The 15380-nt window shown below is 44.7% G+C and overlaps 1 protein-coding gene across 1 annotated transcript; it reads left to right on the top strand.

Moving 5' to 3' along the window:
* The first annotated feature begins 7155 nt into the window (after positions 1 to 7155).
* On the top strand, positions 7156 to 15093 carry LOC121851977 (ribonuclease inhibitor-like). Its single transcript, XM_042346046.1, has 4 exons — positions 7156 to 7169; positions 7560 to 7730; positions 14665 to 14832; positions 14999 to 15093. Exons 1-4 carry the CDS (start codon positions 7156 to 7158, stop codon positions 15084 to 15086), a joined length of 441 nt encoding a protein of 146 aa, XP_042201980.1. The 3' UTR covers positions 15087 to 15093.
* Positions 15094 to 15380: the final 287 nt, after the last annotated feature.

The following is a 15380-nucleotide window of genomic DNA, read 5'->3' as shown; positions in this document are numbered from 1 at the left end:
TGGGTCATGTGTTGTGTGTGTGTGTATTTGTGTGTGTGAGTGTAAGTGTGTGTCTGCGGTGATGTTTTTGTCTGTCTTTTGTGTGTGTGTGTGTTTGTGTATATGAACTCCTACAACCTGTCCGGCATCAAACAAACTGTGAGTGACAGTGGGTCCACACACTGTGTTTACTCTGATCCCTGTTATGTCTCTGTGTCTCTGATCTCCAGGTTGGACAGTAACAATCTGACAGCGGATTGTACCGAGGATCTGACCTCCGCTCTCAGCACAAACCACTCACTGACGGAGCTGCACCTGAATAATAATAATCTGGGAGATTGTGGAGTGAAGCGACTGTGTGAGGCTCTGAGGAACCCGGAGTGTAAAATACAGAGTCTGGAGTAAGTAACACACTGTGTCTCCAGAGTCTGAATGTCTCCAATATCTCAATGTGTTTATTGTGACTGTCTGATCAGTGCGGCTGAATATTGTGACAGGAATCGGTGTGACAGTGTGAGGCCACAATCATCGTTTACATCAAACTCTCAACATGTGTTAATGTGTGTATGTCTCTGTCTGTGTGTGTCTGTCTGTCTGTCTGTATGTGCGTCTATCTCTGGGTGTCTCTGTGTGTGTGTGTCCTTTGCAACTATCTACAACGACTTTAGAATGATCCGATTCCAGTTTACCAATTGGTTGAGTTTAGTCACTTTATTCAGGACAGAGCAGCAGGTAATACACAAATAAATGAAACAATAAAATAACACACAAGACACAAAGCGGTACCGAGCGGATTCCTGTCACAGCACTGGTCGTGTCCCGCACTGCTCCGCTACCGTTTCCGAGAGATATCTAACACACCTTTGTTTAAAAACACCTTAATAACTCCAGACAAAGCTGTCTTTTTTACGAAAAACAACTCCTTATACGGTTATATCCATGATATGTTTCAATTCCTATTCTCCCTGATCAGTCCCTTCGTCCAGTGTGTAAGTGTGAACCACAAGGACTTTCTGTGTCCCTGAACGTCCTGACCTTATATTGCCATTGTATTGGGTTCTGCCTTCAGTTACTGAGCTTTGCAGCTTTTGCACTTCTATTTTAGATTCTTAAACCACACATTAACATTAACCCAAGACAACACTGTGTGTATGTATGTCTGTGTGTGTGTGTATGTGTGTGTGTCAGTGCATATGATTTTGTGTGTGTGTGTCTGTTTGCGTGTCTGTGTGTATGTGTGCGTTTGCCTGTGTATGTGGGTCTGTGTGCTTTTGTGAGTGCTTTCGTAAATGCGTGTGTGTCTGTGTGAGCGATTGTTTGTGTGTGTATTTGTGTTTGTTTCTGTGTTTGTGTTTGTGTGTGTGTTTTTCAGTATATCTATTTATATATAAATATGGTGTGTCTCGATGTCTTTTATGTGTGTGTCTCTTTCTGTGTGTGTGTTTCTGCGGGTTTTTTTGTGTCTCTGTGTGTATTTGTGTTCGACTGTGTTTGCTTGTGTGACGTTGTGCTTGTGAGTGAGTGTGTGTCAGAGCCTTGGGACGACATGAAAGGCGATATACAGCTGTAATCTTGTTGTTGTTGTTGTTGTGTGCGTTTGTGTGTGTTCCTGTGAGTGTGTGCGATTGTGTGTGTGTTTGTGTGTGTTCCTGTGAGTGTGTGCGATTGTGTGTGTGTATCCCAGAGAATCGAGTTCAAGTTCGTCATCCTCTCCTTTAAGGCCATCCATGGCCTCGCCCCCTCCTCCCCTCTGTGACCTGCTGACTCGCTACCAACCTGCCCGCTCCCTCCGTCCAGTGGGCTCCGGGCTGCTCCATGTCTCCCGCCCGACCCGCCCTCCCATCGGTGTCCGGGCTTTCAGCCTCTCTGCCCCACACTCTGGGACTCCATCCCACGGTCCCTTCCCCTCACTTCCTCTCTTGTCTCCTTCAAGGTCGGTCTCAAGACCCTTCTCTTCGATCGTGGCTTTGGTCTCCCTCCCACCTCTCTGCCTTCCCTCACGCCTACCCCACCCCTCCCCCACCCCCCGCCACACCACCCCCACCCCTCCCCACCCCTCCTCCATGCTCAGGCCCCGACACCTGACTGTTAAGCGCTTTTGGACGTCTGCTGATGTGAAAGGCGCTCTGTAAATGCAATTTTATTGATGTTATTGTGTATTTGCGTGTGAGTGTTTCTGTGCGTGTGTGAGTGTGTGTGCGTGTCTGCGGGTGTGTGCGTGGTTGTGTCTGTGTGCTTGCACTTTTGTGTGTTTGGTTGTGTGTATGTGTATTTATGTTTGTGTGTTTTTCTGTGTGTGTTTGTGTGTGGGTGTTTTGTGTGTGTGTGTTTGCGTATGTTTGTCTGTGTGAATCTATGTATGTGTTTTTATGTCTATGTTTGTATTTGATTTTGTGTTTCTTTGTTTGTCTGTGTGTTTTTGAGTGTGTGTCTGTTTGTCTTTATGTATATTTCTATGTGTATGTGTGTGATTGTGTGTTGTGTTTTTGTGTGTGCGTATTTGTGAGTTTGTTTTTGTGTGTCTTTGTTTGTGTGTTTCTGTGTGTATTTGTGCGTGTGTTTTCGCGTGTATGGTTATGTATGTTTGTGTATGTCTGTGTACGTGTACGTGTGCGTGTAATTGTGTGCTTTTTCGGCGTGTGTGTGTTTACGTGTATGTATGCGTGTGTTTGTGTGTGTCCGTTTGTTTGTGTTTCTGTGAGTGTGTGTGTTTGTTTCTGTGTGTTTCTCTGTGTATATGTGTCTGTGTGTCTGTATCTCTGTGTATATTTGTCTGTGCGACATGTGTTTGTGTGTGTATGTGTGTGCTTGCATGAGTGTGTTTGCGTGTGTTTCTGTGTGTGTGTGTTTACTTGTCTGTGGGTCATGCGTTTGTGTGTGTGACTGAGTGTATTTGTCTGTGGGTCATGTGTTTGTTTATGTGTGTATGTGCATGTATGTGTGTGTGTTTGTGTGCCATTTTGTTTATGTTTGTATGTGTGCTTGTGTGAGTGATTGTGCTTATGTTTGCGTATGTGTGTGTTTGAGTGTGTGTTGGCGTGTGTTGGATTTTGTGTGTATGAGTTTTTGAGTGCTTTTGTGAGTGTTTGTGTGTGTTTGTGTGTGCGTGTGTGCGTGTGAGTTTGTGTGTGTGTATATTTGTGTGTGTTTGTGTGTACCTATGTATGTCTATTTATATGTGTGTGTTTGTTTGTACATGATGTGCTTCTGTTTGTGTTTGTGTGTTTTTGAGTGTATCTTTATGTGCGTTTGTATGTTTGTGGGTGTTTGTGTGTGCGTATTTGTCAGTCTGTTTTCGTGTACGTTTGTTTGTTTGCTTCTGTGTGTGTGTATTTGTGTGTGTTTGTGTGAATGTTTATGTATGTTTGTGTGTGTATGCGTGTTTGTGCGTGCGTGGGTTTTTTTCTGTGTGTGTGTTTGCGTGTGGTTGTGTTTGTGTGTGTATATGTGTGTGCGTTTGTGTGAATGATTGATTGTTTGTGTGTGTGTTTGTGTTTGCTTGTGTGAGTTTCTGTGTGTTTGTTTGCGTACGTATGTGTTTGCGTGGGTGAGTTTTTGGGTGTGATTGTGTATGTTTCTGTGTGAGCGCGTTTGTGTGAGAGTGTTTGTGTGTTTGTTTGTCTGCGTGTGTGAGTGTGTGTATTTATGTGTGTATGTGTGTGTCTGTGTGCGCGTCTCTCTGTTTATGTGACTCTGTTTGTGTGTGTTTGTGTGTATTTTTCTGTGGGTCATGTGTTTGTGTTTGTGTGTATTTGTGTGTGTGAGAGTAAGTGTGTATCTGCGGCGATGTTTTTGTCTGTGTTTGTGTGTGTTGGTGTGTATGAACTCCTACAACCTGTCCGGCATCAAACAAACTGTGAGTGACAGTGGGTTATACCCACAGTGTTTACTCTGATCCCTGTTATGTCTCTGTGTCTCTGATCTCCAGGTTGGACAGTAACAATCTGACAGCGGATTGTACCGAGGATCTGACCTCCGCTCTCAGCACAAACCACTCACTGTCGGAGCTGAACCTGAATAGTAATAAACTGGGAGATTGTGGAGTGAAGCGACTGTGTGAGGCTCTGAGGAACCCGGAGTGTAAAATACAGAAACTGTGGTAAGTAACGCACTGTGTCTCCAGAGTCTGAATGACTCCAATATCTCAATGTGTTTATTGTGACTGTCTGATCAGTGCGGCTGAATATTGTGACAGGAATCGGTGTGACAGTGTGAGGCCACAAACCATCGTTTACATCAAACTCTCAACATGTGTTAATGTGTGTGTGTGGGTGTGTCCTTTGCAACTATCTACAACGACTTTAGAATGATCCGGTTCCAGTTTACCAATTGGTTCAGTTTAGTCACTTTATTCAGGACAGAACAGCAGGTAATACACAAATAAATGAAACAATAAAATAATACACAATACACAAAACGGTACCGAGCGGATTCCTGTCACAGCACTGGTCGTGTCCCGCACTGCTCCGCTACCGTTCCCGAGAGATATCTAACACACCTTTGTTTAAAGACAACTGAATAACTCCAGACAAAGCTGTCTTTTTTAAGAAAAACAACTCCTTATATGGTTATATCCATAATATGTTTCAATTTCAATTCTCCCTTTAACCACAAGGACTTTCCGTGTCCCTGTAAGTCCTGACCTTATATTGCCATTGTTTTGGGTTCTGCCTTCAGTCACTGAGCTTTGCCGCCTTTGCACTTCTATTTTAGATTCTTGAACCACACATTAACATTAACCCATGACAACACTGTTTGTATGTATGTTTGTGTGTGTGTGTCAGTGCATGCGTTTGTGTATGTGTGTGTTTGTGTATGTATTTGTGTGTGTGTCAATGCATATGCTTTGTGTGTGTGTGTGTGTTTGCGTGTCTCTGTGTATGTGTGCGTTTGCCTGTGTATGTGGGTCTGTGTGCTTTTGTGAGTGCTTTCGTAAGTGTGTGTGTGTGTCTGTGTGAGCGATTGTTTGTGTGTGTGTTTGTCTTTGTTTCTGTGTTTGTGTTTGTGCGTGTGTTTTTGAGTATATCTATACATATTGTGTGTCTGGATGTGTTTCTGTGTGTCTCTGTCTGTGTGTTTCTGCGGGTTTTTTTGTGTCTCAGTGTGTATTTGTGTTCGACTGTGTTTGCTTGTGTGACTTTGTGCTTGTGAGTGTGTGTGTGTGTCAGAGCCTTGGGACGTCCGACATGAAAGGCGATATACAACTGTAATCTTGTTGTTGTTGTTGTGTGCGTTTGTGTATGTTCCTGTGAGTGTGTGCGATTGTGTGTGTGTATCCCAGAGGATCGAGTTCAAGATCGTCGTCCTCACCTTTAAGGCCATCCATGGCCTCGCCCCCTCCTCCCCTCTCTGACCTGCTGACTCCCTACCAACCTGCCCGCTCCCTCCGTCCAGTGGGCTCCGGGCTGCTCCGTGTCTCCCGCCCGACCCGCCCTCCCATCGGTGTCCGGGCTTTCAGCCTCTCTGCCCCACACTCTGGGACTCCATCCCACGGTCCCTTCCCCTCACTTCCTCTCTTGTCTCCTTCAAGGTCGGTCTCAAGACCCTTCTCTTCGATCGTGGCTTTGGTCTCCCTCCCACCTCTCTGCCTTCCCTCACTCCTACCCCACCCCTCGCCACCACTCCAACACCCATCCCCCACCCATCGCCACTCCTCCCCCACCCCTCCCCACCCTCGCCACCCTCCCCCACCCTCCCACCCTCCCCACCCCTCCCCACCCCTCCCCCATGCTCAGGCCCCGACACCTGACTGTTCAGCGCTTTGGGACGTCCTGCCGACGTGAAAGGCGCTCTGTAAATGCAATTTTATTGATGTTATTGTGTATTTGTGTGTTGGTGTGTGTGAGTGTGTGTGCGTGTCTGCGGGTATGTGCGTGGTTGTGTCTGTGTGCTTGCACGTTTGTGTGTTTGGTTGTGTGTATGTGTATTTATGTTTGTGTGTTTTTCTGTGTGTGTGTGTGTGGGTGTTTTGTGTGTGTGTATTCGCGTATGTTTGTCTGTGTGAATCTATGTATGTGTTTTTATGTCTGTGTCTGTATTTGATTTTGTGTTTCTTTGTTTGTCTGTGTGTTTTTGAGTGTGTGTCTGTTTGTCTTTATGTATATTTCTATGTGTATGTGTGTGATTGTGTGTTGTGTTTTTGTGTGTGCGTATTTGTGAGTTTGTTTTTGTGTGTCTTTGTTTGTGTGTTTCTGTGTATATTTGTGCGTGTGTTTTCGCGTGTATGGTTATGTATGTTTGTGTATACCTGTATGTGTGTGTGTGTAATTGTGTGCTTTTTCTCCGTGTGTGTGTGTGTGTGTTACGTGTCTGTTTGCGTGTTTTCAGTGTGTCCGTTTGTTTGTGTTTCTTTGAGTGTGTGTGTTTGTTTCTGTGTGTTTCTCTGTGTATATGTGTCTGTGTGTCTGTATCTGTGTGTGTGTATTTGTCTGTGTGACATGTGTTTGTTTGTGTGTGTATGTGTGTGCCTGCATGAGTGTGTTTGCGTGTGTTTCTGTGTGTGTGTGTTTACTTGTTTGTGGGTCGTGTGTGTGTGACTGATTGTATTTGTCTGTGGGTCATGTGTTTGTTTATGTGTGTATGTGCATGTATGTGTGTGTGTTTGTGTGCCATTTTGTTTATGTTTGTATGTGTGCTTTTGTGAGTGATTGTGCTTATGTTTGCGTGTTTGTGTGTTTGAGTGTGTGTGTTGGCGTGTGTTCGATTTTGTGTGTGTGTTTGTGAGGGTTTGTGGGACTTTTTGTGTGTATTTGTGTGTTTCTGTCTGTGCGTGTGAGTTTGTGTGTGTGTATATTTGTGTGTCTGTGTGTATCTGTGTATGTCTATTTATATCTGTGTGTTTGTTTGTATGTGCTGTGCTTCTGTTTCTGATTGTGTGTTTTTGAGTGTGTCTTTATGTGCGTTTGTATGTTTGTGGGTGTTTGTGTGTGCGTGTTTGTCAATCTGTTTTCGTGTACGTTTGTTTGTGTGGTTCTGTGTGTGTGTTTTTGTGTTTGTTTGTGTGAATGTTTATGTATGTTTGTGTCTGTATGCGTGTTGGTGCGTGCGTGGGTTTTTCTGTGTGTGTGTTTGCGTGTGGTTATGTTTGTGTGTATATGTGTGTGTGTTTGTGTGAATGATTGATTGTTTGTGTTTGTGTTTGCTTGTGTGAGTTTCTGTGTGTGTGTTTGCGTACGTATGTGTTTGCGTGGGTGAGTTTCTGGGTATGATTGTGTATGTGTCTGTGTGAGCGCGTTTGTGTGAGAGTGTTTGTGTGTTTGTTTGTCTGCGTGTGTGAGTGTGTGTATTTATGTGTGTATGTGTGTGTCTGTGTGCGCGTCTCTCTGTTTATGTGACTCTGTTTGTTTGTGTTTGTGTGTATATTTCTGTGGGTCATGTGTTTGTGTGTATTTGTGTGTGTGAGAGTAAGTGTGTGTCTGCGGTAATGTTTTTGTCTGTCTTTTGTGTGTGTGTGTGAGTGTGTGTTTGTGTGTATGAACTCCTACAACCTGTCCGGCATCAAACAAACTGTGAGTGACAGTGGGTGACACACACTGTGTTTACTCTGATTCCTGTTTTGTCTCTGTGTCTCTGATTTCCAGGTTGAACAGTAACAATCTGACAGCGGATTGTACCGAGGATCTGACCTCCGCTCTCAGCACAAACCACTCACTGACGGAGCTGTACCTGAGTAGCAATAAACTGGGAGATTGTGGAGTGAAGCGACTGTGTGAGGCTCTGAGGAACCCGGAGTGTAAAATACAGAGACTGTGGTAAGTAACGCACTGTGTCTCCAGAGTCTGAATGACTCCAATATCTCAATGTGTTTATTGTGACTGTCTGATCAGTGCGGCTGAATATTGTGACAGGAATCGGTGTGACAGTGTGAGGCCACAGCCATCGTTTACATCAAACTCTCAACATGTATTAATGTGTGTGTGTGGGTGTGTCCTTTGCAACTATCTACAACGACTTTAGAATGACCCGGTTCCAGTTTACCAATTGGTTGAGTTCAGTCACTTTATTCAGGACAGAACAGCAGGTAATACACAAATAAATGAAACAATAAAATAATACACAAGACACAAAGCGGTACCGAGCGGATTCCTGTCACAGCACTGGTCGTGTCTCGCACTGCTCCGCTACCGTTCCCGAGAGATATCTAACACACCTTTGTTTAAAGACACCTTAATAACTCCAGACAAAACTGTCTTTTTTAAGAAAAACAACTCCTTATATGGTTCTGTCCATAAAATGTTTCAATTCTCCCTTTAACCACAAGGACTTTCCGTGTCCCTGTAAGTCCTGACCTTATGTTGCCATTTTTTTGGGTTCTGCCTTCAGTCACTGAGCTTTGCCGCCTTTGCAATTTTATTTCATACTCTTAAACCACACTTTAACATTAATCCATGACAACACTGTGTGTATGTATGTCTCTGTGTGTGTGTGTGTGTCAGTGCATGTGTTTGTGTGTGTGTGTACGTATGTGTGTGTGTGTGTCAATGCATATGCTTTTGTGTGTGTGTGTGTGTGTCTCTGTTTGCGTGTCTGTGTGTATGTGGTTCTGTGTGGTTTTGTGAGTGTTTTCGTATGTGTGTGTGTGTGAGAGCGATTGTTTGTGTGTGTGTTTGTCTTTGTTTCTGTGTATGTTTGAGTACATCGATATATGTTGTGTGTCTGGATGTGTTCATGTATGTGTCTCTGTCTATGTGTGTATGTTTCTGCGGGTTTTTTTTAGTCTCTGTGTGTATTTGTGTTCGGCTGTGTTTGCTTGTGTGACTTTGTGCTTGTGAGTGTGTGTGTGTCAGAGCCTTGGGACGTCCGACATGAAAGGCGATATACAACTGTAATCTTGTTGTTGTTGTGTGCGTTTGTGTATGTTCCTGTGAGTGTGTGCGAATGTGTGCGTGTGTTTGTGTGTGTTCCTGTAAGTGTGCGCGATTGTGTGTGTGTTTCCCAGAGGATCGAGTTCAAGATCGTCGTCCTCACCTTTAAGGCCATCCATGTCCTCGCCCCCTCCTCCCCTCTCTGACCTGCTGACTCCCTACCAACCTGCCCGCTCCCTCCGTCCATTGGGCTCCGGGCTGCTCCGTGTCTCCCGCCCGACCCGCCCTCCCATCGGTGTCCGGGCTCTCAGCCTCTCTTCTACCACACTCTGGGATTGCATTCTACGGTCCCTTTCCTTCGCTTCCTCCCTTGGCTCCTTCAAAGTCGGTCTCAAGACCCTTCTCTTCCATCGTGGCTTTGGTCTCCCCCCTCTCTGCCTTCCCTCACTACTACCCCACCCCTCCGCCACCCCTCCCCCACCCCTCCCCACCCCTCCCCACCCCTCCCCTATGCTCAGTCCCCGACTCCTGACTGTTCAGCGCTTTGGGACGTCCTGCCGACGTGAAAGGCGCTCTGTAAATCCAATTTTATTGATGTTATTGTGTATTTGTGTGTGTGTGTTTGTGTGTGTGAGTGTGTGTGCGTGTCTGCGGGTGTGTGCGTGGTTGTGTCTGTGTGCTTGCACGTTTGTGTGTTTGGTTGTGTGTAAGTGTTTTTATGTTTGTGTGTTTTTCTGTGTGTGTTTGTTTGTGGGTGTTTTGTGTGTGTGTTTGCGTATGTTTGTCTGTGTGAATCTATGTATGTGTTTTTACGTCTGTGTTTGTATTTGATTTTGTGTTTCTTTGTTTGTTTGTGTGTTTTTGAGTGTGTGTCTGTTTGTCTTTATGTATGTTTATATGTGTGTGTGTGATTGTGTGTTGTGTTTTTGTGTGTGCGTATTTGTGAGTTTGTTTTTGTGTGTCTTTGTTTGTGTGTTTCTGTGTGTATTTGTGCGTGTGTTTTCGCGTGTATGGTTATGTATGTTTGTATATGTCTGTGTATGTGTATTTGTGTGTGTACTTGTGTGCTTTTTTCTATGTGTGTGTGTTTATGTGTGTGTTTGCGTGTGTTTGTGTGTGTGTCCGTTTGTTTGTGTTTCTGTGAGTGTGTGTTTGTTTCTCTGTGTTTCTCTGTGTATGCGCGTGTGTATCACTGTGTGTGTCTGTATTTGTCTGTTCGACATGTGCTTGTGTGTGTATGTTTGTGTGCTTGCATGAGTGTGTTTGCGTGTGTGTCTGTGTGTGTGTGTACTTGTCTTTGGGTCAGGTGTTTGTGTGTGTATGTATGTATTTATGTGTGTGTGTTTGTGTGCCATTTTGTTTGTTTGTGTGTGTGTTTGTGTGAGTGATTGTGCTTATGTTTGCGTTTGAGTGTGTGTGTTCGCGTATGTTCGATTTTGTGTGTATGAGATTTTGAGTGCTTTTGTGAGTGTTTGTGTGTTTCTGTCTGTGCGTGTGGGTTTGTGTGTGCACATGTTTGTGTTTGTTTGTGTGTATCTATGTATGTCTATTTATATCTGTGTTTGTTTGTATGTGCTGTGCTTCTGTTTGTGATTGTGTGTTTTTGAGTGTGTCTTTATGTGCGTTTGTATGTTTGCGGGTGTTTCTGTGTGCGTGTTTGTCCGTCTGTTTTCGTGTACGTTTGTTTGTGTGGTTCTGTGTGTGTGTATTTTTGTGTGTTTGTGTAAATGTTTATGTATGTTTGTGTGTGTATATGCGTGTTTGTGCGTGCGTGTGTTTTTTTCTGTGTGTGTGTGCGTGTGGTTGTGTTTGAGTGCATGTGTGTGTTTGTGTGAATGATTGATTGTTTGTGTGTGTGTTTGTGTTTGCTTGTGTGAGTTTCTGTGTGTGTCTTTGCGTATGTGTTTGCGTGGGTGAGTTTTTGGGTGTGATGTCTCTGTGTGAGCGCGTTTGTGTGAGAGTGCTTGTGTGTATGTTTGTCTGCGTGAGTGTGTGTATTTATGTTTTTATGTTTGTCTGTGTGTGTCTGTGTGCGCGTCTCTCTGTTTATGTGACTCTGTTTGTTTGTGTTTGTGTGTATATTTCTGTGGGTCATGTGTTTGTGTGTATTTGTGTGTGAGAGTAAGTGTGTGTCTGCGGTGATGTTTTTGTCTGTCTTTTGTGTGTGTGTGTGTTTGTGTGTATGAACTCCTACAACCTGTCCAGCATCAAACAAACTGTGAGTGACAGTGGGTTATACACAGTGTGTTTACTCTGATCCCTGTTATGTCTCTGTGTCTCTGATCTCCAGGTTGGACAGTAACAATCTGACAGCGGATTGTACCGAGGATCTGACCTCCGCTCTCAGCACAAACCACTCACTGACGGAGCTGCTCCTGAGTGATAATAAACTGGGAGATTGTGGAGTGAAGCGACTGTGTGAGGCTCTGAGGAACCCGGAGTGTAAAATACAGTGTCTATGGTAAGTAACGCACTGTGTCTCCAGAGTCTGAATGACCCCAATATCTCAATCTGTTTATTGTGACTGTCTGATCAGTGCGGCTGAATATTGTAACAGGAATCGGTGTGACAGTGTGAGGCCACAAACCATCTTTTACATCAAACTCTCAACGTGTGTTAATGTGTGTGTGTGGGTGTGTCCTTTGCAACTATCTACAACGACCTTAGAATGATCCGGTTCCAGTTAACCAATTGGTTCAGTTTAGTCACTTTATTCAGGACAGAACAGCAGGTAATACACAAATAAATGAAGCAATAAAATAATACACAATACACAAAACGGTACCGAGCGGATTCCTGTCACAGCACTGGTCGTGTCTCGCACTGCTCCGCTACCGTTCCCGAGAGATATCTAACACACCTTTGTTTAAAGACAACTGAATAACTCCAGACAAACCTGTCTTTTTTAAGAAAAACAACTCCTTATATGGTTATATTCATAATATGTTTCAATTTCAATTCTCCCTTTAACCACAAGGACTTTCCGTGTCCCTGTAAGTCCTGACCTTATGTTGCCATTGTTTTGGGTTCTGCCTTCAGTTACTGAGCTTTGCCGCCTTTGCACTTCTATTTTAGATTCTTGAACCACACTTTAACATTAATCCATGACACTGTGTGTGTGTTTGTCGTTGTGTGCGTGTCTGTGTCAGTGCATTTGTTTGTGTGTGTGTGTAGATATGTGTGTGTGTGTCAATGCATATGCTTTTGTATGTGTGAGTGTGTGTGTGTGTGTGTCTGTGTGAGCGATTGTTTTTGTGTGTGTTTGTCTTTGTTTCTGTGTTTGTGTTTGTACGTGTGTTTTTGAGCATATCTACATATATATGTTGTGTATCTCGATATGTTTATATGAGTGTCTCTGTCTGTGTGTGTGTGTTTCTGCGGTTTTTTTTGTGTCTCAGTGTGTATTTGTGTTCGACTGTGTTTGCTTGTGTGACTTTGTGCTTGTGAGTGTGTGTGTGTCAGAGCCTTGGGATGTCCGACATGAAAGGCGATATACAACTGTAATCTTGTTGTTGTTGTTGTTGTGTGCGTTTGTGTATGTTCCTGTGAGTGTGTGCGATTGTGTGTGTGTGTATCCCAGAGGATCGAGTTCAAGATCGTCGTCCTCACCTTTAAGGCCATCCATGGCCTCGCCCCCTCCTCCCCTCTCTGACCTGCTGACTCCCTACCAACCTGCCCGCTCCCTCCGTCCAGTGGGCTCCGGGCTGCTCCGTGTCTCCCGCCCGACCCGCCCTCCCATCGGTGTCCGGGCTTTCAGCCTCTCTGCCCCACACTCTGGGACTCCATCCCACGGTCCCTTCCCCTCACTTCCTCTCTTGTCTCCTTCAAGGTCGGTCTCAAGACCCTTCTCTTCCATCGAGCCTTTGGTCTCCCTCCCACCTCTCTGCCTTCCCTCACTCCTACCCCACCCCTCCCCCACCCCTCGCCACCCCTCCCCCACCCCTCCCGCAACCTCTCCCCCACCCTCCCCCACCCCTGCCCCACCCCTCGCCACCCCTCCCCCACCCCTCCCCACCCCTCCCCCATGCTCAGGCCCCGACACCTGACTGTTCAGCGCTTTGGGACGTCCTGCCGACGTGAAAGGCGCTCTGTAAATGCAATTTTATTGATGTTATTGTGTATTTGCGTGTGTGTGTTTGTGTGTGAGTGTGTGTGCCCGTCTGCGGGTATGTGCGTGGTTGTGTCTGTGTGCTTGCACGTTTGTGTGTTTGGTTGTGTGTATGTGTATTTATGTTTGTGTGTTTTTCTGTGTGTGTTTTTATGTGGGTGTTCTGTGTGTGTGTTTGCATATGTTTGTCTGTGTGAATCTATGTATGTGTTTTTATGTCTGTGTTTGTATTTGATTTTGTGTTTCTTTGTTTGTCTGTGTGTTTTTGAGTGTGTGTCTGTTTGTCTTTATGTATATTTCTATGTGTATGTGTGTGATTGTGTGTTGTGTTTTTGTGTGTGCGTATTTGTGAGTTTGTTTTTGTGTGTCTTTGTTTGTGTGTTTCTGTGTGTATTTGTGCGTGTGTTTTCGCGTGTATGGTTATGTATGTTTGTGTATGCCTGTGTATGTGTGTGTGTAATTGTGTGCTTTTTTCTGCGTGTGTGTGTGTTTACGTGTATGTTTGCGTGTGTTTGTGTGTGTCCGTTTGTTTGTGTTTCTGTGAGTGTGTGTGTTTGTTTCTGTGTGTTTCTCTGTGTATATGTGTCTGTATCTGTGTGTGTGTGTATTTGTCTGTGCGACATGTGTTTGTTTGTGTGTGTATGTGTGTGCTTGCATGAGTGTGTTTGCGTGTGTTTCTGTGTGTGTGTGTTTACTTGTCTGTGGGTAATGTGTTTGTGTGTGTGACTGTGTGTATTTTTCTGTGGGTCATGTGTTTGTGTATGTGTGTATGTGCATGTATGTGTGTGTGTTTGTGTGCCATTTTGTTTATGTTTGTATGTGTGCTTGTGTGAGTGATTGTGCTTATGTTTGCGTGTGTGTGTGTTTGAGTGTGTGTGTTGGCGTGTGTTCGATTTTGTGTGTATGAGTTTGTGAGTGTTTGTGTGAGTTTTTGTGTGTGTTTGTGTGTTTCTGTGTGTGCGTGTGAGTTTGTGTGTGTGTGTATATTTGTGTGTATCTATGTATGTCTATTTATATCTGTGTGTTTGTTTGTATGTGCTGTGCTTCTGTTTGTGATTGTGTGTTTTTGAGTGTGTCTTTATGTGCGTTTGTATGTTTGTGGGTGTTTGTGTGTGCGTGTTTGTCAGTCTGTTTTCGTGTACGTTTGTTTGTGTGGTTCTGTGTGTGTGTATTTGTGTGTGTTTGTGTGAATGTTTATGTATGTTTGTGTGTGTATGCGTGTTTGTGCGTGCGTGGGTTTTTTTCTGTGTGTGTGTTTGCGTGTGGTTGTGTTTGTGTGCATATGTGTGTGCGTTTGTGTGAATGATTGATTGTTTGTGTGTGTGTGTGTGTTTGCTTGTGTGAGTTTCTGTGTGTGTGTTTGCGTACGTATGTGTTTGCGTGGGTGAGTTTTTGGGTGTGATTGTGTATGTTTCTGTGTGAGCGCGTTTGTGTGAGAGTGTTTGTGTGTTTGTTTGTCTGCGTGTGTGAGTGTGTGTATTTATGTGTGTATGTGTGTGTCTGTGTGCGCGTCTCTCTGTTTATGTGACTCTGTTTGTGTGTGTTTGTGTGTATTTTTCTGTGGGTCATGTGTTTGTGTGTATTTGTGTGTGTGAGAGTAAGTGTGTATCTGCGGCGATGTTTTTGTCTGTGTTTGTGTGTGTTGGTGTGTGTGTGTGTTTGTGTGTATGAACTCCTACAACCTGTCCGGCATCAAACAAACTGTGAGTGACAGTGGGTTATACACTGTGTTTACTCTGATCCCTGTCATGTCTCTGTGTCTCTGATCTCCAGGTTGGACAGTAACAGACTGACCGATGGCTGCACTGATGCTCTGGTCTCCGCTCTCAGTACAAACCGCTCACTGAGGTTCCTGGACCTGAGGTTTAACTCCTTCACAGACGGCTCTGTCTCCGCTCTCCGCCGCCTCATACAGACCTGCACCAGTCTGGAGGAGATCGGGTGAGTGTTTGTGTCAGTGTTTAATGTGATAAACACACAGAGAAAGGGCTGTGTATCAGAATGGGAACAGTTTGAAGGGATTTATTTATGTATTAAACTGCGACACGAACAGTTTACAGTTTGTACCATTATCCCGTGGGTTTATTTCCTGTTTAATGTGTTTCAGGCTGTGGGGGAATGGGTTCAGTTCAGACGGAGAGAATCAGCTGAAGTCACTGCGGGGAATCAGAGCTGAGCTGTCAGTGGTAGTGTGACACTGACTGAGGCAGTGACTGTCCACACAGTCTGTGTAATATGGAATATATTCTGTGCACTGTAGTGACTGATTATTAAAGATGTTGATCCTGATTCCTCTCCCATCTCTGCTCTGGGGACCGTTATTGACACACACCGCCTACGGCCGTGCGGGCGGCTGGAGAGCCCCGACCCTCAGTCACTGCTAAACTGCTGTAAGCGACCACAACTGATGCACTTTCTCTCACAGTCTCTCTCTCTCTCTGTGTGTGTCAGTCTCTCTCAGTTTATATATTTCCGTCTCTCTATTTCAG

Source organism: Callorhinchus milii, unplaced genomic scaffold (assembly GCF_018977255.1).
Source record: "Callorhinchus milii isolate IMCB2004 unplaced genomic scaffold, IMCB_Cmil_1.0 Scaffold272, whole genome shotgun sequence".
NCBI classification, from domain to species: Eukaryota; Metazoa; Chordata; class Chondrichthyes; order Chimaeriformes; family Callorhinchidae; genus Callorhinchus; species Callorhinchus milii.
The sequence above is the reverse complement of the archived record's forward strand: the minus strand, read 5'-3'. Positions and strand labels throughout refer to the sequence as shown.

What these genes read in the sequence shown, in the direction of transcription:
- LOC121851977 (XM_042346046.1), top strand. An exon ending in TGTAAAATACAGAGACTGTG is followed by an intron (nt 7,731 to 14,664) that starts GTAAGTAACGCA and finishes TCTGATCTCCAG; the next exon opens with GTTGGACAGTAACAGACTGA. An exon ending in ACCAGTCTGGAGGAGATCGG is followed by an intron (nt 14,833 to 14,998) that starts GTGAGTGTTTGT and finishes AATGTGTTTCAG; the next exon opens with GCTGTGGGGGAATGGGTTCA.